Source organism: Salvia hispanica, chromosome 4 (assembly GCF_023119035.1).
Source record: "Salvia hispanica cultivar TCC Black 2014 chromosome 4, UniMelb_Shisp_WGS_1.0, whole genome shotgun sequence".
Classification (NCBI taxonomy): domain Eukaryota; kingdom Viridiplantae; phylum Streptophyta; class Magnoliopsida; order Lamiales; family Lamiaceae; genus Salvia; species Salvia hispanica.
In genome coordinates, this window is record NC_062968.1 from 35,056,648 (window position 1) to 35,072,524 (window position 15,877).

General features: G+C 40.2%; 2 protein-coding genes across 3 annotated transcripts in view; both read right to left on the reverse strand.

Annotated features, from left to right (window-relative positions):
- Window positions 1-21: 21 nt before the first annotated feature.
- On the reverse strand, window positions 22-11,105 carry LOC125221750 (5'-3' exoribonuclease 4-like). 2 transcript variants are annotated; one of them, XM_048123976.1, is made up of 23 exons: window positions 10,482-11,105; window positions 9,663-9,765; window positions 9,519-9,595; window positions 9,234-9,425; window positions 8,955-9,074; window positions 8,804-8,866; window positions 8,587-8,718; window positions 8,302-8,466; window positions 8,020-8,092; window positions 7,732-7,808; window positions 7,283-7,369; window positions 6,275-6,355; window positions 5,374-5,469; window positions 4,533-4,603; window positions 3,954-4,082; window positions 3,782-3,858; window positions 3,661-3,701; window positions 3,478-3,552; window positions 2,829-2,968; window positions 2,635-2,739; window positions 2,480-2,555; window positions 1,263-1,345; window positions 22-1,077 (listed from the first exon to the last, which is right to left on the reverse strand). In XM_048123976.1, exons 1-23 carry the CDS (start codon window positions 10,686-10,688, stop codon window positions 342-344), a joined length of 3,006 nt encoding a protein of 1,001 aa, XP_047979933.1. In that variant the 5' UTR covers window positions 10,689-11,105; the 3' UTR covers window positions 22-341. The 2 variants fall into 2 exon arrangements, with proteins under 2 accessions (XP_047979933.1, XP_047979934.1); XM_048123977.1 differs by lacking the exon at window positions 7,732-7,808 and having other exon boundaries at window positions 8,015-8,092; window positions 10,482-11,104.
- A 4,723-nt stretch (window positions 11,106-15,828) lies between these two features.
- The window catches only part of LOC125220967, a 2,294-nt gene continuing 2,245 nt past the window's right edge, over window positions 15,829-15,877 (reverse strand). The window contains exon 3 of the mRNA XM_048123093.1: window positions 15,829-15,844. Coding sequence (XP_047979050.1) covers window positions 15,829-15,844 — 16 coding nt within the window. The remainder of the gene's footprint in view (window positions 15,845-15,877) is intronic.

Genomic DNA, 15,877 nt, shown 5'->3' on the forward strand with positions numbered 1-15,877 from the left:
TCTAAATCACAATTTGCAAGATTAGAATGGAAATGGTAACATAGGAGTACCCAAGAACGTTGTTTAACAAACAGTAAATGTTTATTTTAATTGGAATAATATTCTGAAAGGAAACTAAAATGCCCTTACCACAACATGTCAGTGGTATCCACTAGGAGAAGAGGGCTTACACTAAACCTGTGTTCTAATCTTAATTGAAGGCTATAATAATTTACTTTGAAATTTTCAAAACAAAAGGAACAACATGTATGCACCTCCAATTGAATTCAGGCGCATTGCTTCAAGAGATTAAAATAGATCGCATTAGCATCCATCATATTCAGTATACAACATCCTAGAGATCACTGCTGGAGTCGTGGATCAACGCCGTTCTGCACCGTCTTATTTTTGACCTGATAGCGGCTAGCCAGCTTCACTGGTCCCCCTTGCCCTGCTGCTACTGAACTCTGTTGCTTATAGTACATTTCTGTAGCCTCGGCTGGACGTTTACTGATCCATTTAGGAGGCGGTGATGGAAGCGGACCTCTCTGCTGCGGGAGTTGAGCAGAGGTCTGTGATATCTGAACAGAATTTGACGGTCTTGAAGAAGTTCCAGCAAGTGACCTGCCTTTGGAAGAACCACCATCAATAGTTAATGCAGACATGCCGCCTCTCAGAACATGATGCTGTTCCTGATATGAATATCTATCTTGAGCGTTGTAAATCGGCCTGTTGATTTGCAAATTATCTGGGGGGCCACTATATCGAGCACTTCCCATCGGAGCGTGAGGGCTGTGTTGGACACTAAAAGAGTTTGGGTTGTTATAATATCCCTGTTCGTTGTTACCATATCGACCGTACCCAGAAGGCCCGACTGCTCTTGGCCTATAAGATGCATGGCGATTCTGAGAATTTTGGATCTCTGAAACTCCCATTTCATACCCAGGTGGTCCAGCTGGCCTCATCCTGTTGGCAACCTGATTCCCATGAAAATTGCGAGAATTCATACGATCCGACTTAATGTTCAACGTATTGTGAACCAGACGATGAGCAGCTTCTCCTAAAATAGGACCAGATATTGCCCCAGAAACCTGTGGTCTGTGGAACATATACAATAAAAGAGAAGCATGATAAGGGAACTAAACCAATCACATATCCAGATCCTACTTTCCTTATATCCACAAGGCCATTTTGAAATTAGGTTCACTAATTTAAAGCTCAAAGCAAAGAACGGGATCCTTAAATCACTGAATGCAACTGAATATCATGTGTAAAAGTAGTACCTTTCTTTCCCTAGATGGTGCCTTCCACCGTTATCTTCATGCCATAATACTGGGGCTGGTTTTATGTCAAAAGATTTCACTATCTGCAGTTAAAATATACAATTGGTTACATCGTAGAAAAGAGAGAAATTATGTGCCAGTATATATGTATAGAGTAGAGCTCAAAATCAGCTATATGATATCTAAAATCATCATTGACCAACTCATACCTATATGCCAAGAAAATATATATAAATACAAACAAGGAACATGGTCATGAACATTTGGCATGATATACAATGGTTGCACAATGGTAACACACACTTTGGCTTGTCAAACTCTAGAGCAACTTGATAGAAAACTGTAAACTTGTCGACCCTAAGCAATGACGTGCATGGGTCAAGTTTGCATTGAAATGATTATGCTAATTCAGTTCAGAAGATTGAGACTAAACACTGAGCAATCCACCTGTCAACAAACAATATGAAGTGGTCCCAAAACCACTCTCCAAAGCTATGTGGAAAAAAGTTGTTACGAGATCAAAAGAAGGCTTGGATAAAGGGTGATCGCAGGAGCACGCATCAAGCCTTTGAGCATATTCTCTTTTCTGTTGGCTACGCTGTTGAGCTCCTATTGGTGTAGCATGAATCTGTCAGTTAGCATCTAGGGTTTGCTAAGCTTCTAGGTCCTTCAGTCTTGTAGTACAAATGCTACTCATCTTTGTATTTTCTATGAAACATTGCTTCTTTTCCTATTAACTATATTATCTGCCATGTCTTCCACTTTCTTTCAAAAACTACTCATAAACAAAAGACAATATACATTTGACAGAGCCGAATATCCGATTTTGCAAATAAAATAAATAAGGTTACAGTGAAAGGCCAGTCCAAACTTTATTCAGCAGTTCAACTCCAATTAACTATTGTGATAAGGGATAAAACTTTGTTTATAACTACTTCAATTAATGTTAATATTCAAAGACCTTCAGGTGAGCGCCTATCATATACTATCAAGGAAATGCAACAAAACTCAAGGTGTGTGATTGCATCTTCTCAATTAATTTAACTGTGTTGCTCATTTTTTCAATTGTACTGTCAACCTTTTGTTTGAAAATAAAACAAAACACTGTTCCCCATCTTCTTTAAAACAAAATTGGAGCCCTCAGCAAAACTTAATAATAAGATTACTCCTATGCATCAATGACCAAGAGAAGTGGCAAAAAAAGCTGAGGAACACACCTTTACTGGCATATTAACACCTGCAGGGGGTTTCGGAATGTGAGCATGAGGTGCTGGATTAAGATATGTGATATTTCTGGAAAAAAATGGAATAGCTCATTAAGTTTCTGGTTTCATTAATATGCAATTTGGGTCGAAGGACACATATTACTTACATGGCTTGATTGTTTGTGATATCTTCCAAACCGTAGACAGGTGAAGGGATAACCTCTTTCAAGCCATTTCTTTTAGTTAACCACAAAAATCCGTTCATTCCAGCACTGAAACATCCAGACAATGGAAAAGGATTCACATTGCAGAAACTGGTGTAGTATAAGATAAAATTTCATCATAATAGATAGAGCCTAACCTCGCAACTGCATCAATAGGCCATGGGGATTTTTCAATGCCAGAAAGACGATAGTATATGGTTATCTGAGCTGCCAAAGGGTGACGAGGATGAACATACAACAAATCGAACATGACACTATTCCGAAACTGCTCTTCCTCCTGAGGAAAACAGAAGATGGCTCAGCATTTCTTTTTCCCGCCATTGTATGGCATCATTATACACATTGCTATACTTCAGTCGCTCCAGCAATGTTGGATTAACAGTATCCTTAATTGACGCCTAGGGTATTATCGGGGGAGTACTTATCATGTTTTTGTAGAATATAAGAAGCATGATTATAGGGCCAGCCACCTGCTATTATATTGAAGCTGTAGCTAACAGCAAAAACATCAGCTCAGCCCCTCTAATCTACTGCAGTGCAAGGGCCTAACCTTGAGGAGGGAGGTTGGTTATAATGAGAGATAAAATGAAGCCAATTGATTGTTTGCAGTGACATATTTTGGTCTAACTCACATTATTATTTATCAAGATCTCCACAAAGATAGCAAGCACAGAAAATCTCTTGCTTTTCAGTTTAAAAATGAATTATATTTAAGCATAATAATTGTTTCTTTTCAGTTCATACTAGTTAGTTATTAGAGATCAGATGGGTGCAAATCTTACAGACCGTTAAAGTTTCCTCGAGCTTCTTGGTCTCAGCAAGCAATTTCTTCTCATCAATGAATGGTAATTTGGCAACACCCTGAGTTTTTGGCAAATGAAAAACATTAATTTTGGCAAAACCCTGAGATCGGATACAACTGGTCACCAAAGCAAATAGTAATATTTAATCATATGAATTATGAAATACCTGCCAAGCAAAGCGTTTTCCGTTCATGTCGATTTCAAAATCTGGTCACAAGAATAAAAACAAAAGTATGGTAAGTAAATACATATAATAAAAAGACAGTCTGCAAGAAACAAATGACTACCATTTGGATAGAAATCAACAATAGGTGATGCAGGATCAGTCATCAACGTTCTGTATCTTTCAGGGAGAGCAGTAGAACTGTGCACAGGAAACAACATCAAAGAAACACAACAAAGATGAAACAAGTGAGAAGAAAATCAATAGATCATCACACTGTAGAAAAGGTGAAATACCTTGCAGCTGGTAGGGTTCCCAATAACTGATCAAAGGGTTTAAATGGCTCCCCTGGGAAGAAAGTGATTTCTAAATCAGCTAAGCCTTTAAGATCAGATGCAAATGGAGCATAATGGTATGGATAGTACCTGGAGAAAAAACATCAAATGGTCAAAGTGTGCATGATTCAGGAGGAAAAGTTACAATTGTTAGTTACTTTGGGATGCAAGCATATGACATTAAAATCTTCATGTTCATCAGCATATAGATTCATACAGTATTCCAGCTAAGAATTAATTTACTGACATTGATATTTTCATATCTTCCAATTAAGAACTAAGGATAAAAGAATACGATTTGATGTGTTTCATCTTTCAAATGAAAATGACAAAAAGACCAGAAAGTGCAAAGTTGCAATTAAATGGCTTCTATGGTTTCATCAATTATTACCAAACCGAAGCATGAGTCTGTGCCCTTGTGGGTTGTAATTATTTTCACTACCATATGTAGATCACGATGCACATGCACCACTATCAGCAAGAATGAAGATAACAACAATCGTACAATGTATATCATGAAAGGGAGACACAAGTACACACCACTGCCATGAGCAGACACCTTGGTAATAATAGCGGCAAACCCAACACAGCCCTTCCACAAACTTCAAAACCTGGAAGAAGAAAAAAAGTCAGCTTTACATTCGAAAATATGTTCGAGATTTATAAATGCACCTAAGCATAAGCAAGGTTGTTGCTGAAAGATTTAACCTCCTAAACAAATTGCAACCGATCTAACTCCCACTTTTCCATTGGATTAGATGATTGTATGCTTTTCTTGTCAATATTTAAAGAAGAATAAGAAAAGGAAATATTTCCGAAAACTGTAAGGAAGAAGAAAATATGAAAATATAAAGAAATGCAATAATTAAAATCAAAATGTAGTGGTATTTTAATTAAACCCAAAAGGTGGCAAATAAAATGTCTTAATGAAAGAACATAAAAGGACAGTAATTTATTTCATTTTGTGAAATTTTGTATTCGAGCTGCATATAATAACTGAATAAGTATGAATCAAACTTTCATTAGGTAAGAAGACCATGAAATTATTGCAGAAAAGATGCAATGGGAAATAGCTTCAGCAAGGGAAACACAGTACATTATGGTAGTAAAAGGTAATTACAAGTTACACCACATCAAATATAACAAACACATATTATACAGAATAAGTTATTATGATAGCTTGTCCACGCTGATAAGTAATATATAGAGCTAAGGAGATGGTAGAAAGCCTACTGTAAATTTTTCCATGGAGCAATTGATGCTTACTGCAATATTTAAAATATAAACTTCTGGTAGCTTTATAGAGAAAAAAGTAACCACAATACAGAAGCTATTACAAAATACTAACACAGAACTGAAATTATATGATGGGTGTACTTACCACATCTGTTCGTATTTCATCTATCTTCTGCGGATCAGATGTACCAAATTTCTCAGAATAATACCTTTCTTTATATCCAGGTTCCCCTAACTTCACCTGATAAGGGAGAAAAAGTCACCATGTTATTAATATAAAGCCACTACCTTGATTCATTTTAAAAGGATGGATCAACACCAAAGAGAATATTTTGATTTTCTAGACACCAGCAGAGAACACACGATAGCAAACAGAATAATAATTGAGAAAATCACAAAAGGCAACTGCACCATTAAAAAACTAAACACTTATCATCACAGTTTTCAATAAATCGGGAGAAAATCATATTTAAAGTCCAAATAAGCTGCCACATTACAAGTATGATAAATAGTAGTACAATGTTCCATCCCACAGTAATATGCTATCCAACTCCATTGTCCATATTAACCAAAGGGTCTATAGTTTGATACAAATAATTTTGCATGTAACTAGGCTCCACTACTAAAAATGGTAAAAGTGAAATGAGACATTATTGGGGACCGTCCAAATAAGGAAATATGGGACAATTAATAGGGACTGGAGGGAGTAAATACTAAAGATAAGAATCATCTTGTACCTGCAATTCTAAAAATTTGTGATAAGATTTATCTATATTTGAAACATATAAGTACATATTATTAAGTTCATAACATTCATGTGCAGTGTGCATAACATTTAGCTAGTTACTGGAAATGGTAATTTGACATTCAACACGAGGGAGAGGGGGGACAACAACAGCAGACAATTAAATCAGACGAGTTTCCAAGACCAACCAGCCAACCAGGCTTTAAAGTATGCTGTATTCTGATATTACCAGCTCAAGTCACCAGTCATTAACTGAAATAGGATATCAAGTTCAAGCGAATACTCTGAAGAGAGGAAGTACCTTATCCCCTGCTGAAGAATTAGGAATTTGACTAGCCTGCCCCCTTGCTCTTTGCTTCATCTCTTCATTATTCTCATATGCCTGATAAAACAAGGGAAATGCCAATGCTTCATATCTCAGTAATGGGAATGGGCCCAAAATTAACTCGAGAGAACACCTTATTAGCTTTACAAACCAAATAGATACAAGAAAACTGATATCAAAAGAAAGTAAGAGGCTTTTTTTTATTCATGGAAAACTTATGATGACACTCAGCGATGGATATCATCTTGCAATTAGGAAAAGGAGGACAAATATCTACCATATGCATGCATTAATTAAAGTGTCAGCTTATCAAAATCATATAGGACATCATTAAGAGACTGCTCACTCTGAGAAGTCAGCAACACCAACAAGCAATGTTATAGAGTTCCAAAGTTCTCATATTTTTCAGACTAAGAAACTGATGCATACCACTTAAAACATCCAAGTAGTACACCCCCCCCCCCCCCAATAAACTGATATCTATGAAACTGTATTGTCTTTATATAGTCACAAGTCTCATGACTGTATAACAGTTCCAAATATCTCATATTTTTACCTAATCTTGGGAGTATACAGGGGAAAATAAGCTAATCTTTTTTAGACTTCAAATAAGGTTTTTTAAAGCTGCTCAACACGATAAATAAACTGTTACAAGTGAACCCAACAAAGAGTTAAGAAGAAAATGAATTTTGAAATGCCCATTTAACTGCAATAGGTTAAGTCTCACCAGAAACATAAGGCATGCATAAGGAGACTATATGTAAGCACATGAATAACAAAAAAATGCAAAAGTATCCTTGAAATACAATATCCAGTAGTGTATTGAACAAATGTTGATACAAAATTTCTCATCCAGATAAATTCACATAAAGATTTACTGGATGCTGTACATTCAAAATGCATTTTCAACTATCGACTCTGTATAAGGCTGATAATGTCAAAGAGCATGCAAAAGGTCAGGGCAAGAAAAAATGAACTAATTACCTGCTGTATACGGCTTCTTTTTTTAAAAATTTGATCTTCATGCACCGCAACTGCCTGAACAAAAGTTTCAACCCGGTCCAAGAAAACCTGAAATTTTAGATCCATACCAGGAGCAATGAGAAAGGTCCAGACCTTAATATACTCTCCCCCCTCCCCCCCCCCCCGTCCACTAAAATTAGGGACTTTGGAAACAACACAAGTTTTTGATGCGAAAATGGTAAAGTAGGAGACAGAGATAAAAAGAAAAGGTGATTTGAGTATTGTTAGTGTAGTGGAGAATGGGCAGGCATCATAAGAGAGAGAAACTTGCCAAAAATGGAAGTGGACTAATTTTGTGGGACAGACCAAAATCAAAACTGTACATTATTGTTTGGGGATGGAGGGATATAATAAAACAATTCAGTGAACACCCACGTACGAAACTTATACACAAGAACAGAGCAACATACAGAAAAAGAAGTAGGTGGTGGTGTACATTGGGTCAGAGAGGGCAGGTGGCAGCATTGACCCAGTAGCAGGTGGAGAGCTAGAGGGGTTGGAATCAAAGTAGTAGTCAAGCATTGATGCAAACATAAACAGTAATTGAATTTTGTACACATGTACAGGAGAATTACATCTTTTGAAACAGCCATATATATAGTTCACTAACACTGAACGCACATATACTAGAAATGCATGTCTTACTGCAACATGCTTAAATACTGCTAAAAGCCTAAGAGGCATTAAGATTACCTCACCAGCATCTGTAAGATAACCGCCCATTGCAGCGAATTCCCTTTTATATACAACCATGAGCAAATTTATGGCACCCTACAGATTGAAAAGTAAACAAGCAAAAAACTTGAGGGAAAGAGTAACTGATTACTAAATCATGTGTAGGTTAGATTATGATATAGTAATATGTAGCAGAGCATTTTTGCTTGGATCTGCAGTTCATGCCTGAGTAAATAAAATAGGTAGTTGACAAGCTTGATAACCAGAGGAGAGCAAAAAATTCATCAGATTCAATACATATATACCTCTCTAATTTCCAACGTGGGCATATGAGGAAGAAAGTCATTGCCGACAAAAAAGCATAGAAACACAAAATCATCCACCAGTCTCTCGAAATCAATTTCAAATGGAGGATTTGGAATATTCAGCTCATATCCCAAGTATTCTCGCAAAACCCAGATGTTGAGAAACTGGCAACAACATGTAGAATTACCACAATAAGAATCAACTAAGAGATCAAACATGGAGGAACAAAGAGACAATAGTCACAACAGGAGCAAAAGAGCTTGACTAAGCCTTCATTATGTAACCTGATACTTCTTCTTATGAACGGGAGTGTCATCTACATTATCACCGTTGGCTCCCCCACGACATTCAGCTGCCAGATGGCCTGCTTGGCCACAGAGAAAGCATTTTTCCTGTTGCCCAGGAAGAGTAATCACCTGCAACATAAGGAAAAAGAGTAAATATAGCTTTTTAAATAGAAAAGAGAACTTTTCGTTCAGTTTAGATACAATAGCAACGAACCTCTCTCAGTATTGAAAAGTGAACTTCATGAGTAGCTAGTGAGAGCATGATCAGGTCAGCATCCTACTTAAAACATATATTAATGAATGTTTCTCATCAAAATGCAAAACAAATAACAAGAAAGAATAAGCTAAGGGTTCTCAATGCTCACCAAGCCATATAGACAATGCCTGGTGTTTGGATCAAAACCAGGAATATTGCGTTGTAAACGAATATAAGACATAATTTTGTGCTCACCCTCACCAGGAACATTTGCGTCAGAAAGAATAACCTTCAAAAATACCAATGCCTTGTAAATATATAATGAGAGACACAATATCCCGAAAGCAAAAAATATAGTCCAAAACAAATAGTACAAAGAATTGGTCCACAAGAAGGATTCATCTCATCTTGGGATAGAGGCAGGAAGTCCTGTAAGATAGTTAGAAACCTTGAGAAAGTGCCATCCGGGATTGCGGTTCAATCTTGACTGCACATAATATTGAAGTGCTACAGAGAGCACTGCCATAAATGGGGTGCCAGGGGTGATAACATTTGAATCAGATGTTTCAGTCTTTCCTTTTGGCAATAGTTTTTCCCCCTCAAGTTCAAACTCTTTCCTCATTTTTTCTTCTTCAGCTTCCTGGTATGAGAAATAGGGTTTGAAGAGTGTTCAATTTCTAATATGAACATCAAAGTTTACTTATGTGCACTACTTTCAGATCAGGATACATACAGCTGCTGCAGCATCCTTAGCAGCCCTGAAACGACGAGACCTTTGCTGGTTCATTTTAGCCCTGGGAGCCACACCATCTGTAGAAAGGAAAGGACATTGGTACTATATTTGATCTGCAGTAGAGATCTTACTATATTGGCTTACCAATTGCCAAATAAAGGAGCTTTCTTGGACGAACCAATGACACGACATGGTCAATGTAATCAAAGATAGATTTAAATACATCTGCATATGTGGTAGGTGCAGGCTGCACTAACAAAAAACAAATATTATGTTGTTGCAATGTTTATGGCGAAGAAGAATGTATTTGCAATCTTAGTAGAGTGAGAATAAAGTGCAACACTGGATGCATCTTAGTATTTAATTTCATTCTGGGATGATAACTCCCATGCGAGTTGAATAGTTTGTTCAATCAGCCTTGTCATAGCCAAAACCATCACGTCCAAGTAATGTAAGCAGCTCAAATTCATAGACATAAAATTTATTAACTGTGAAAATGATGTGTATATAGTCAATGAGGTAATATGTTTAAACCACACTCACTAGCCACTCTTAGCCATATGATATCATCTCTACCACCCTCACTCTGATCAAAGAAAGCAATTTCTAGAGAAGACATCAAGACAAAGAAACCAACTTTGATGTGTAGCATTTTATTTCATGAACTCATCTAACCATACACCACTGTTGTATAAAAATTAGTTCAAAATAATCAATTATAATTCAGGATACAGCAATTCGTATTAAGGCCATAATCAGGCATGTTATAAAAGGATGCAGTTGAAACATAAAAAACTTCCACTCTGCCACATTGTATATTACAAGTCACACATGATTATACCTTTTGAAAGCCAAACATTCTATAGATGAACCATTGCTACAATCTCACATATTTAAGTAAACCAAAAGATATAAGAAATCGTTGTAACTATGGCAATTCCAATGGGTTAACAAAAAAGTTACCTTGCCTTCGGGGTGGAAACAAGGATGAATAATACCATTCATATCTAAATACAAATTATCGAACTCAATGCCATTAGGGTTTGGCCTCGATACATCGACAGGGCGGGGCACGCCCCTCTCGTCCTGCCCAGGTTCTTCCTCCACCACATCCACAATACACAGCGGGTACCGATCCGCCAGCCACCGGTAAAAAGCAGGAACCCCCATCCCCTCGCAAAGCTTTTATTTCGATTACACAAACGAAAACGGCTCAACTTGAGCTCCGACGGAGACGGATGCTATTGAATTTGTGAATTCGGGCGTTTTTGCTAGCTATGTATGTACTTCTGCACAAAATCGTGAGCGAATTCTATTCTCTCTCTAAATATTTTTAAAAAAAAGTTTGTAGTATCTTCTACAATCTACTACGAAGCTGCTGATTCTGTAAAATTAGAGTATTTGAAACGAAATCAAGTTTTGACTTTGCGTCCACCCTTCGAAATTGACTTCAAACTCCCCCAAATTATCCTTTAACTCTCGATAGCAGATCGATAACCACCGCTGTGAGCCTGTAACTTACTGTGACGAAATTGTATATTGTTGGATTTAGGGAAATTTGAGATCGTTGCGTCAGAACATAGGTATGTATCAATCTTCTTGACTGCACTTAAAAAAAACCCCTTTTTTACAAATTTCATTCTGGGGAATGTTATTTTTTCTTTATTTATTTTATTACAATGTTAAGGATTTAACTATTGGATAAAATAAAAATTCACTTATCATATTGTATTGATGCTCAATTGATTTGATTAGTGAGAGGAATATGTTAATGAGATTTTTTGAGGCAATGTATATATTTGTTTGGTTCAAAATCAGTGTTGCTTTTTATTAACCTAAGGGTGTCTCCACCGTCGCCCTTCCCGTTCGCCCGTCGGCGACGGGCGACCGGATGTCCGCCGTAGTAAGCGGGACGTTCGCTCACGCCCGTCCCGAGTGCCCCTCGCGTCGACGTCCGACCGGACGTCCGCCACTGTGGCAAAGGTCGGACGTCCGACATTTTTAAATTTAAAAAAAAAAAAAAAAAAAAAAAAAAAAAAAAACTCTATAAATAGGGCTCCCCCAACTTCATTTCATTCACACCACTTGTGTTGACAAGTTTCTCTCTCTAAATCTACAAATTTCATTTCTACTACAATGGAGTACAATAGAAACTCCCCCACCACGAGCGGAGGAAACACACCCTTGATTCCCATCGGATCGGAGGGAAATTTTGCGGGGATGAATCCCCAGATGGCGGGGACGGCGGGGATGAATCCCCAGATGGCGGGGATGGCGGGGATGGGCGGTATGCCGACGATGACTCCCCAAATGTTCTACACTATGTACGCTTAGATGAGTCAGATGGGTCAGATGATGCCAGGGGCAGCGGGTATGCCGACAAATATGTCGGGGATGGGTGGGACGATGCCAGGGGCGGGGGATGGGCGGTATGCCGCCAAATATGGCGGGGGTGGGAGGGATGATGCCCGAGGGCAAGGGGATGGGCGGTACGCCGCCAAATATGTCGGTGGGTGGGTCGATGGTGAGGCGGAGCCCGAGGACGCCTAGGGAATCTGTGTATCGGCCATATATAGATTTGTTGGCCGATGATTCCCACTAATACTGTTCCGGAGACTCAGTACGCCGATATCGAGACTTTCTCTTTTGAGGATCTGGGGCTATCGCCGATCCGTGAAACTCCCGATGAGGCGGAGCCAGCTGCAAGGGGCGGGAGCAAAGGCAAGGGCAAGGCCCGGAGCGGGGGGTAGGGGCAAGGGCAAGGGCAAAGTCCCGAGCCCTTCATCACACACGGGGGCAGAGGAGGAGGAGGGCGAGGATGAGACTGAGAGGAGGACGATCTGGTCCGTGTGGAAAAATGCCGCGCTTGCGAAGGCATGGATCGGTGTTGTAGAGGATCTCTATGTCGGGGCGAACCAGTATGTTGACCGAATGTGGCATCGCATTAGTGCCGCCTACCGCAACGTCAAACCGTGGGGCGAAGCCTCCCATACCCGAGCAATGCCGGAAACAGTGGCTTCGGTTGAGGCCTAAGCTCAGTCGTTTTGCCGCCCTCTACCAAAACAACATGCGCATGGTAACCAGCGGCATGTCTGAGGATGATGTGAAGAGACAAACCATGGCCCAGTATCCCAACCGAGACTTGAACATCAGAGAGTTTGACCGGTGGGAGGCCTTTCTCGTGGTCAGGATTCGCAAAAGTTTGCGTTTGGTGTCGAATCAGGCTGGAAGAGGACGAAGATCAACTCTTCGGTGAGTACAGCAGCAGCGATGCTGGTTCGCACGAGCTCCCGAAGCCGAGGAAGAGGCCCCGCTACCACGAACAGACTCTCGCCGTTGTCGGCGCCCGATGGGGTAACAGGCTGCGCAGCGGATGGCGAGGGGAAGCGGCAGCGGCAGCGGGTCCTACGAGGTCGAATCGGAGGCCCAGAGGACGACGTCCTCGCCCGCGCGCAGCAAACGAAGACCCTGATGCAGAGCACTATGAAGTGGTATAACACGCAGGATCCAGTGTTGAAAAGGCTGTGCAAGGAGGTGGTCGACCAATATCGGTGCGATTTAAGGCTGCCACCCATTGATGATTATGGCGTCGAGATCGAGGGTGGGGATGTCGGAGGCGACAGTGGCACGGGCGACGGGGACGAGGAAGAGGAATGAGAGCCGAGGGTATTATGGAATTTTATTTTTAAACTATGTTTTTTTTTTTAAATTATGTAATTTTTTTTAATTATGTAATGTAATTTTCGTATTTCCCGTTCGTATTCATGTCGAATTTTAATTCCGTGAATTTTAATTTTAATTGTGAATTAATTTAGTGGGCCCGGACCCACTTTTACTCCTTGTCCTTAGCTAAGAGCACAACACCCACATCCGTGCTCTTAGCTAAGGACAAGCTCAAGGGTCCCACCATTCTATTATTCAATTTAAATACTCCAATTATTAAAAACATTTCTACATTATAAAAATACATTAAAAAATAAAAATTACATAATTAAAATCCTAAAAAATAAAAATTACATAATTAAAATACTAAAAAATAAAAATACATAATTAAAATCCTAGAAAATAAAAAATACATAATTAAAATCCTACAAATTAAAAATTACACACGTGGAAGACTAGTCCTCTATCCCCAATTGCCTCTTGAGACCCCGGATCATTTGCTCATGTGTTGCAAGTTGATCCGGAGTCATCCGAGACGTATCGTTCATATAGAGTTGACTCAAGATGGCCCACAACGTGTTGTTCGGGGGTGGAGGAGGCACAAAGGGAGCGGGGGCGGATGGAGTCGAGGCGCGACGGCGGGGGCGGTTGGCCGCCGCCTTCTTCCTTCCTTGCGGGCGGGAACTGCTCGGGCCAGCGTCGGGGCTACCCAAGTTAGCTCCGGCAAGCTGGGTAGCCACATCATCGGAGGCGCCGTCGGATAGGGCTACCGACCTGGACCGTTTGCTGGAGGAGCTGGAGGAGGATGCTACTATGCCGCCCCTATACTTCGGATGTTGGCGCCCCTCCTGCCAACAATCGAGGTACTTGAACGGTTTGAACTCCTCCCGTTGGTATGCCGCCAAGGCGGCAGTGATGATGTCGAGCTCGTTCGTGCCGCTCCCCGCCGACCGCTCTTCCTGGAGGTAAATCCCCTGGAACTTCCCGATTGCCTCGTTGCATCTGTAGATGCAATTGCGAACCATACTATCATTGCGATAGATGGTTCCCGCCGGCCGGGTTTCATTGTAGAGGCGAGTGATGCGCCACCAATACGTATCCCCGGTTTGGTTCGTGCCGACGTCCGGATCTTCGGAGACTGCCAAGTAGGCTTTGAACATCGCCATCATCTCACCCGGAGTGTACGGGGTGCGGGTGCCACGAACAGGAGGAGTAGGAACAGAAGTAGGAGTAGGAGTAGAGCTGCTGCTCCCTCCCGATCCGGGTTCGGGTGCCCACCCGAACCCGGGGGCGTTTAGGTCGTGCACCGGGTAAGGACGGTAGCCACCCGGAGCTTGCGAACCTTGGGTTTGAGGAGGGGCCGTAAATTGGGTTTCCGGACTATATCCGGCCTCGGAGTCGAACCAATCGTGGTTCCAACCGCGATTGCCGGAGGGGTGATCGCCGGAGCCGGACATTGTGTAGTGTGGTGGGAATTTAGATGAGAGAGTATGAGGAAAAAAGATGAGAGAATGTAGATGATGATAGAATAGAATAGATGAGAATGTGATTTTTTTTGTGTTGAAGTGGGGGTATTTATAGATGAAAATGTGAATTTTGGGGAAAAAAAATTGAAAAATAAATTAAAAGTGGGTAGAAAACGGATATAATTTTTTGGAAAGTGGGAAAATATTTTTTTTATTTAAAAACATTTTTTAACGGATAGCCATTGGCCAATCAGAAGCTGTCATGTAATGGTGCTCAGCGGCACGGACGGACGAGGCTCAGCGGCGGACGGACAGCTATGTGCTCAGCGGCACGGACGAACGAGCATCGTCCCTGCTACCGCTGCGGATGGTCTAACTTTGCGCTCACTATGGAAGTCAATTGTGGAAATTGCATCCGATGCGAATTCGTAAAATATGACATAAAGAAATAAAATGAGTAAAATATGAAGACCAAGATCAAGTGTGAATAAAGCAAAAGAGATCTATACAATATATAAGAGGGAGTTTTGGGGGTAAGAGGTAGGGGTGGCAACATGGATAGCGGGTAATGGGTAATTCCCATCTCGACCCGCTACCCGCCGGGTATTGGGTACCCACTACCCGACGATAACGGGAAACGGGGCGGGATCAAGTAGTGTATTTTAGAGTTTTGCGGGTAGCGGGTGTACCCACTACACGTGCGGGTATACCCGTTAGTCCCGTAATACCCATTATTATTAGTATTAGTCATATTCCATCTTTTAATACTCCTCCGTTCCATATAAATAGTGGTGTTCCAAATAGTTAAAGTGGAGAAAAAAAAAGTAAATAGTTAAATAATAATAGCCAAATACGTACTCATTTTGAAAAATTAAAAATAAATAGTTAGAACGGAGAAAAAATAAAGTAAGAGAGATAATAATGTAGAAAAGAGTATTTATATTATTATATTTTCAAAATGCGTGAAGAAAATGAAATGTCTCTATAAATGCGGAACAGTGAGAGCATTTTATATAATCTAAGAGTTCTTTAAAAATATTTTTATATTCCAACGAACATATAATTGAAAACTCACCGGAACTAGCATTAGAGTGCTGTAATACCCGCACCTTTATTTTCTTTTCCTTCGTTTTTTTTAAAAATATCGAACTAAGGATGTGAAGTTCTCCGTTCATGAAGAATTAATGGAACTCGAGCCTGTTGTTGTGAAATTTTAAACTTTTAAATTCA

Coding starts and splice junctions, on each gene's coding strand:
- LOC125221750 (XM_048123976.1), bottom strand. CDS start 10,688: ATGGGGGTTCCTGCTTTTTACCGGTGGCTGGCGGATCGGTACCCGCTG. Junction 8,467..8,586: donor TTCATAAGAAGAAGTATCAG/GTTACATAATGA, acceptor TGTTGTTGCCAG/TTTCTCAACATCTGGGTTTT. Junction 6,356..7,282: donor AAAGAAGCCGTATACAGCAG/GTAATTAGTTCA, acceptor TTGTTTTATCAG/GCATATGAGAATAATGAAGA.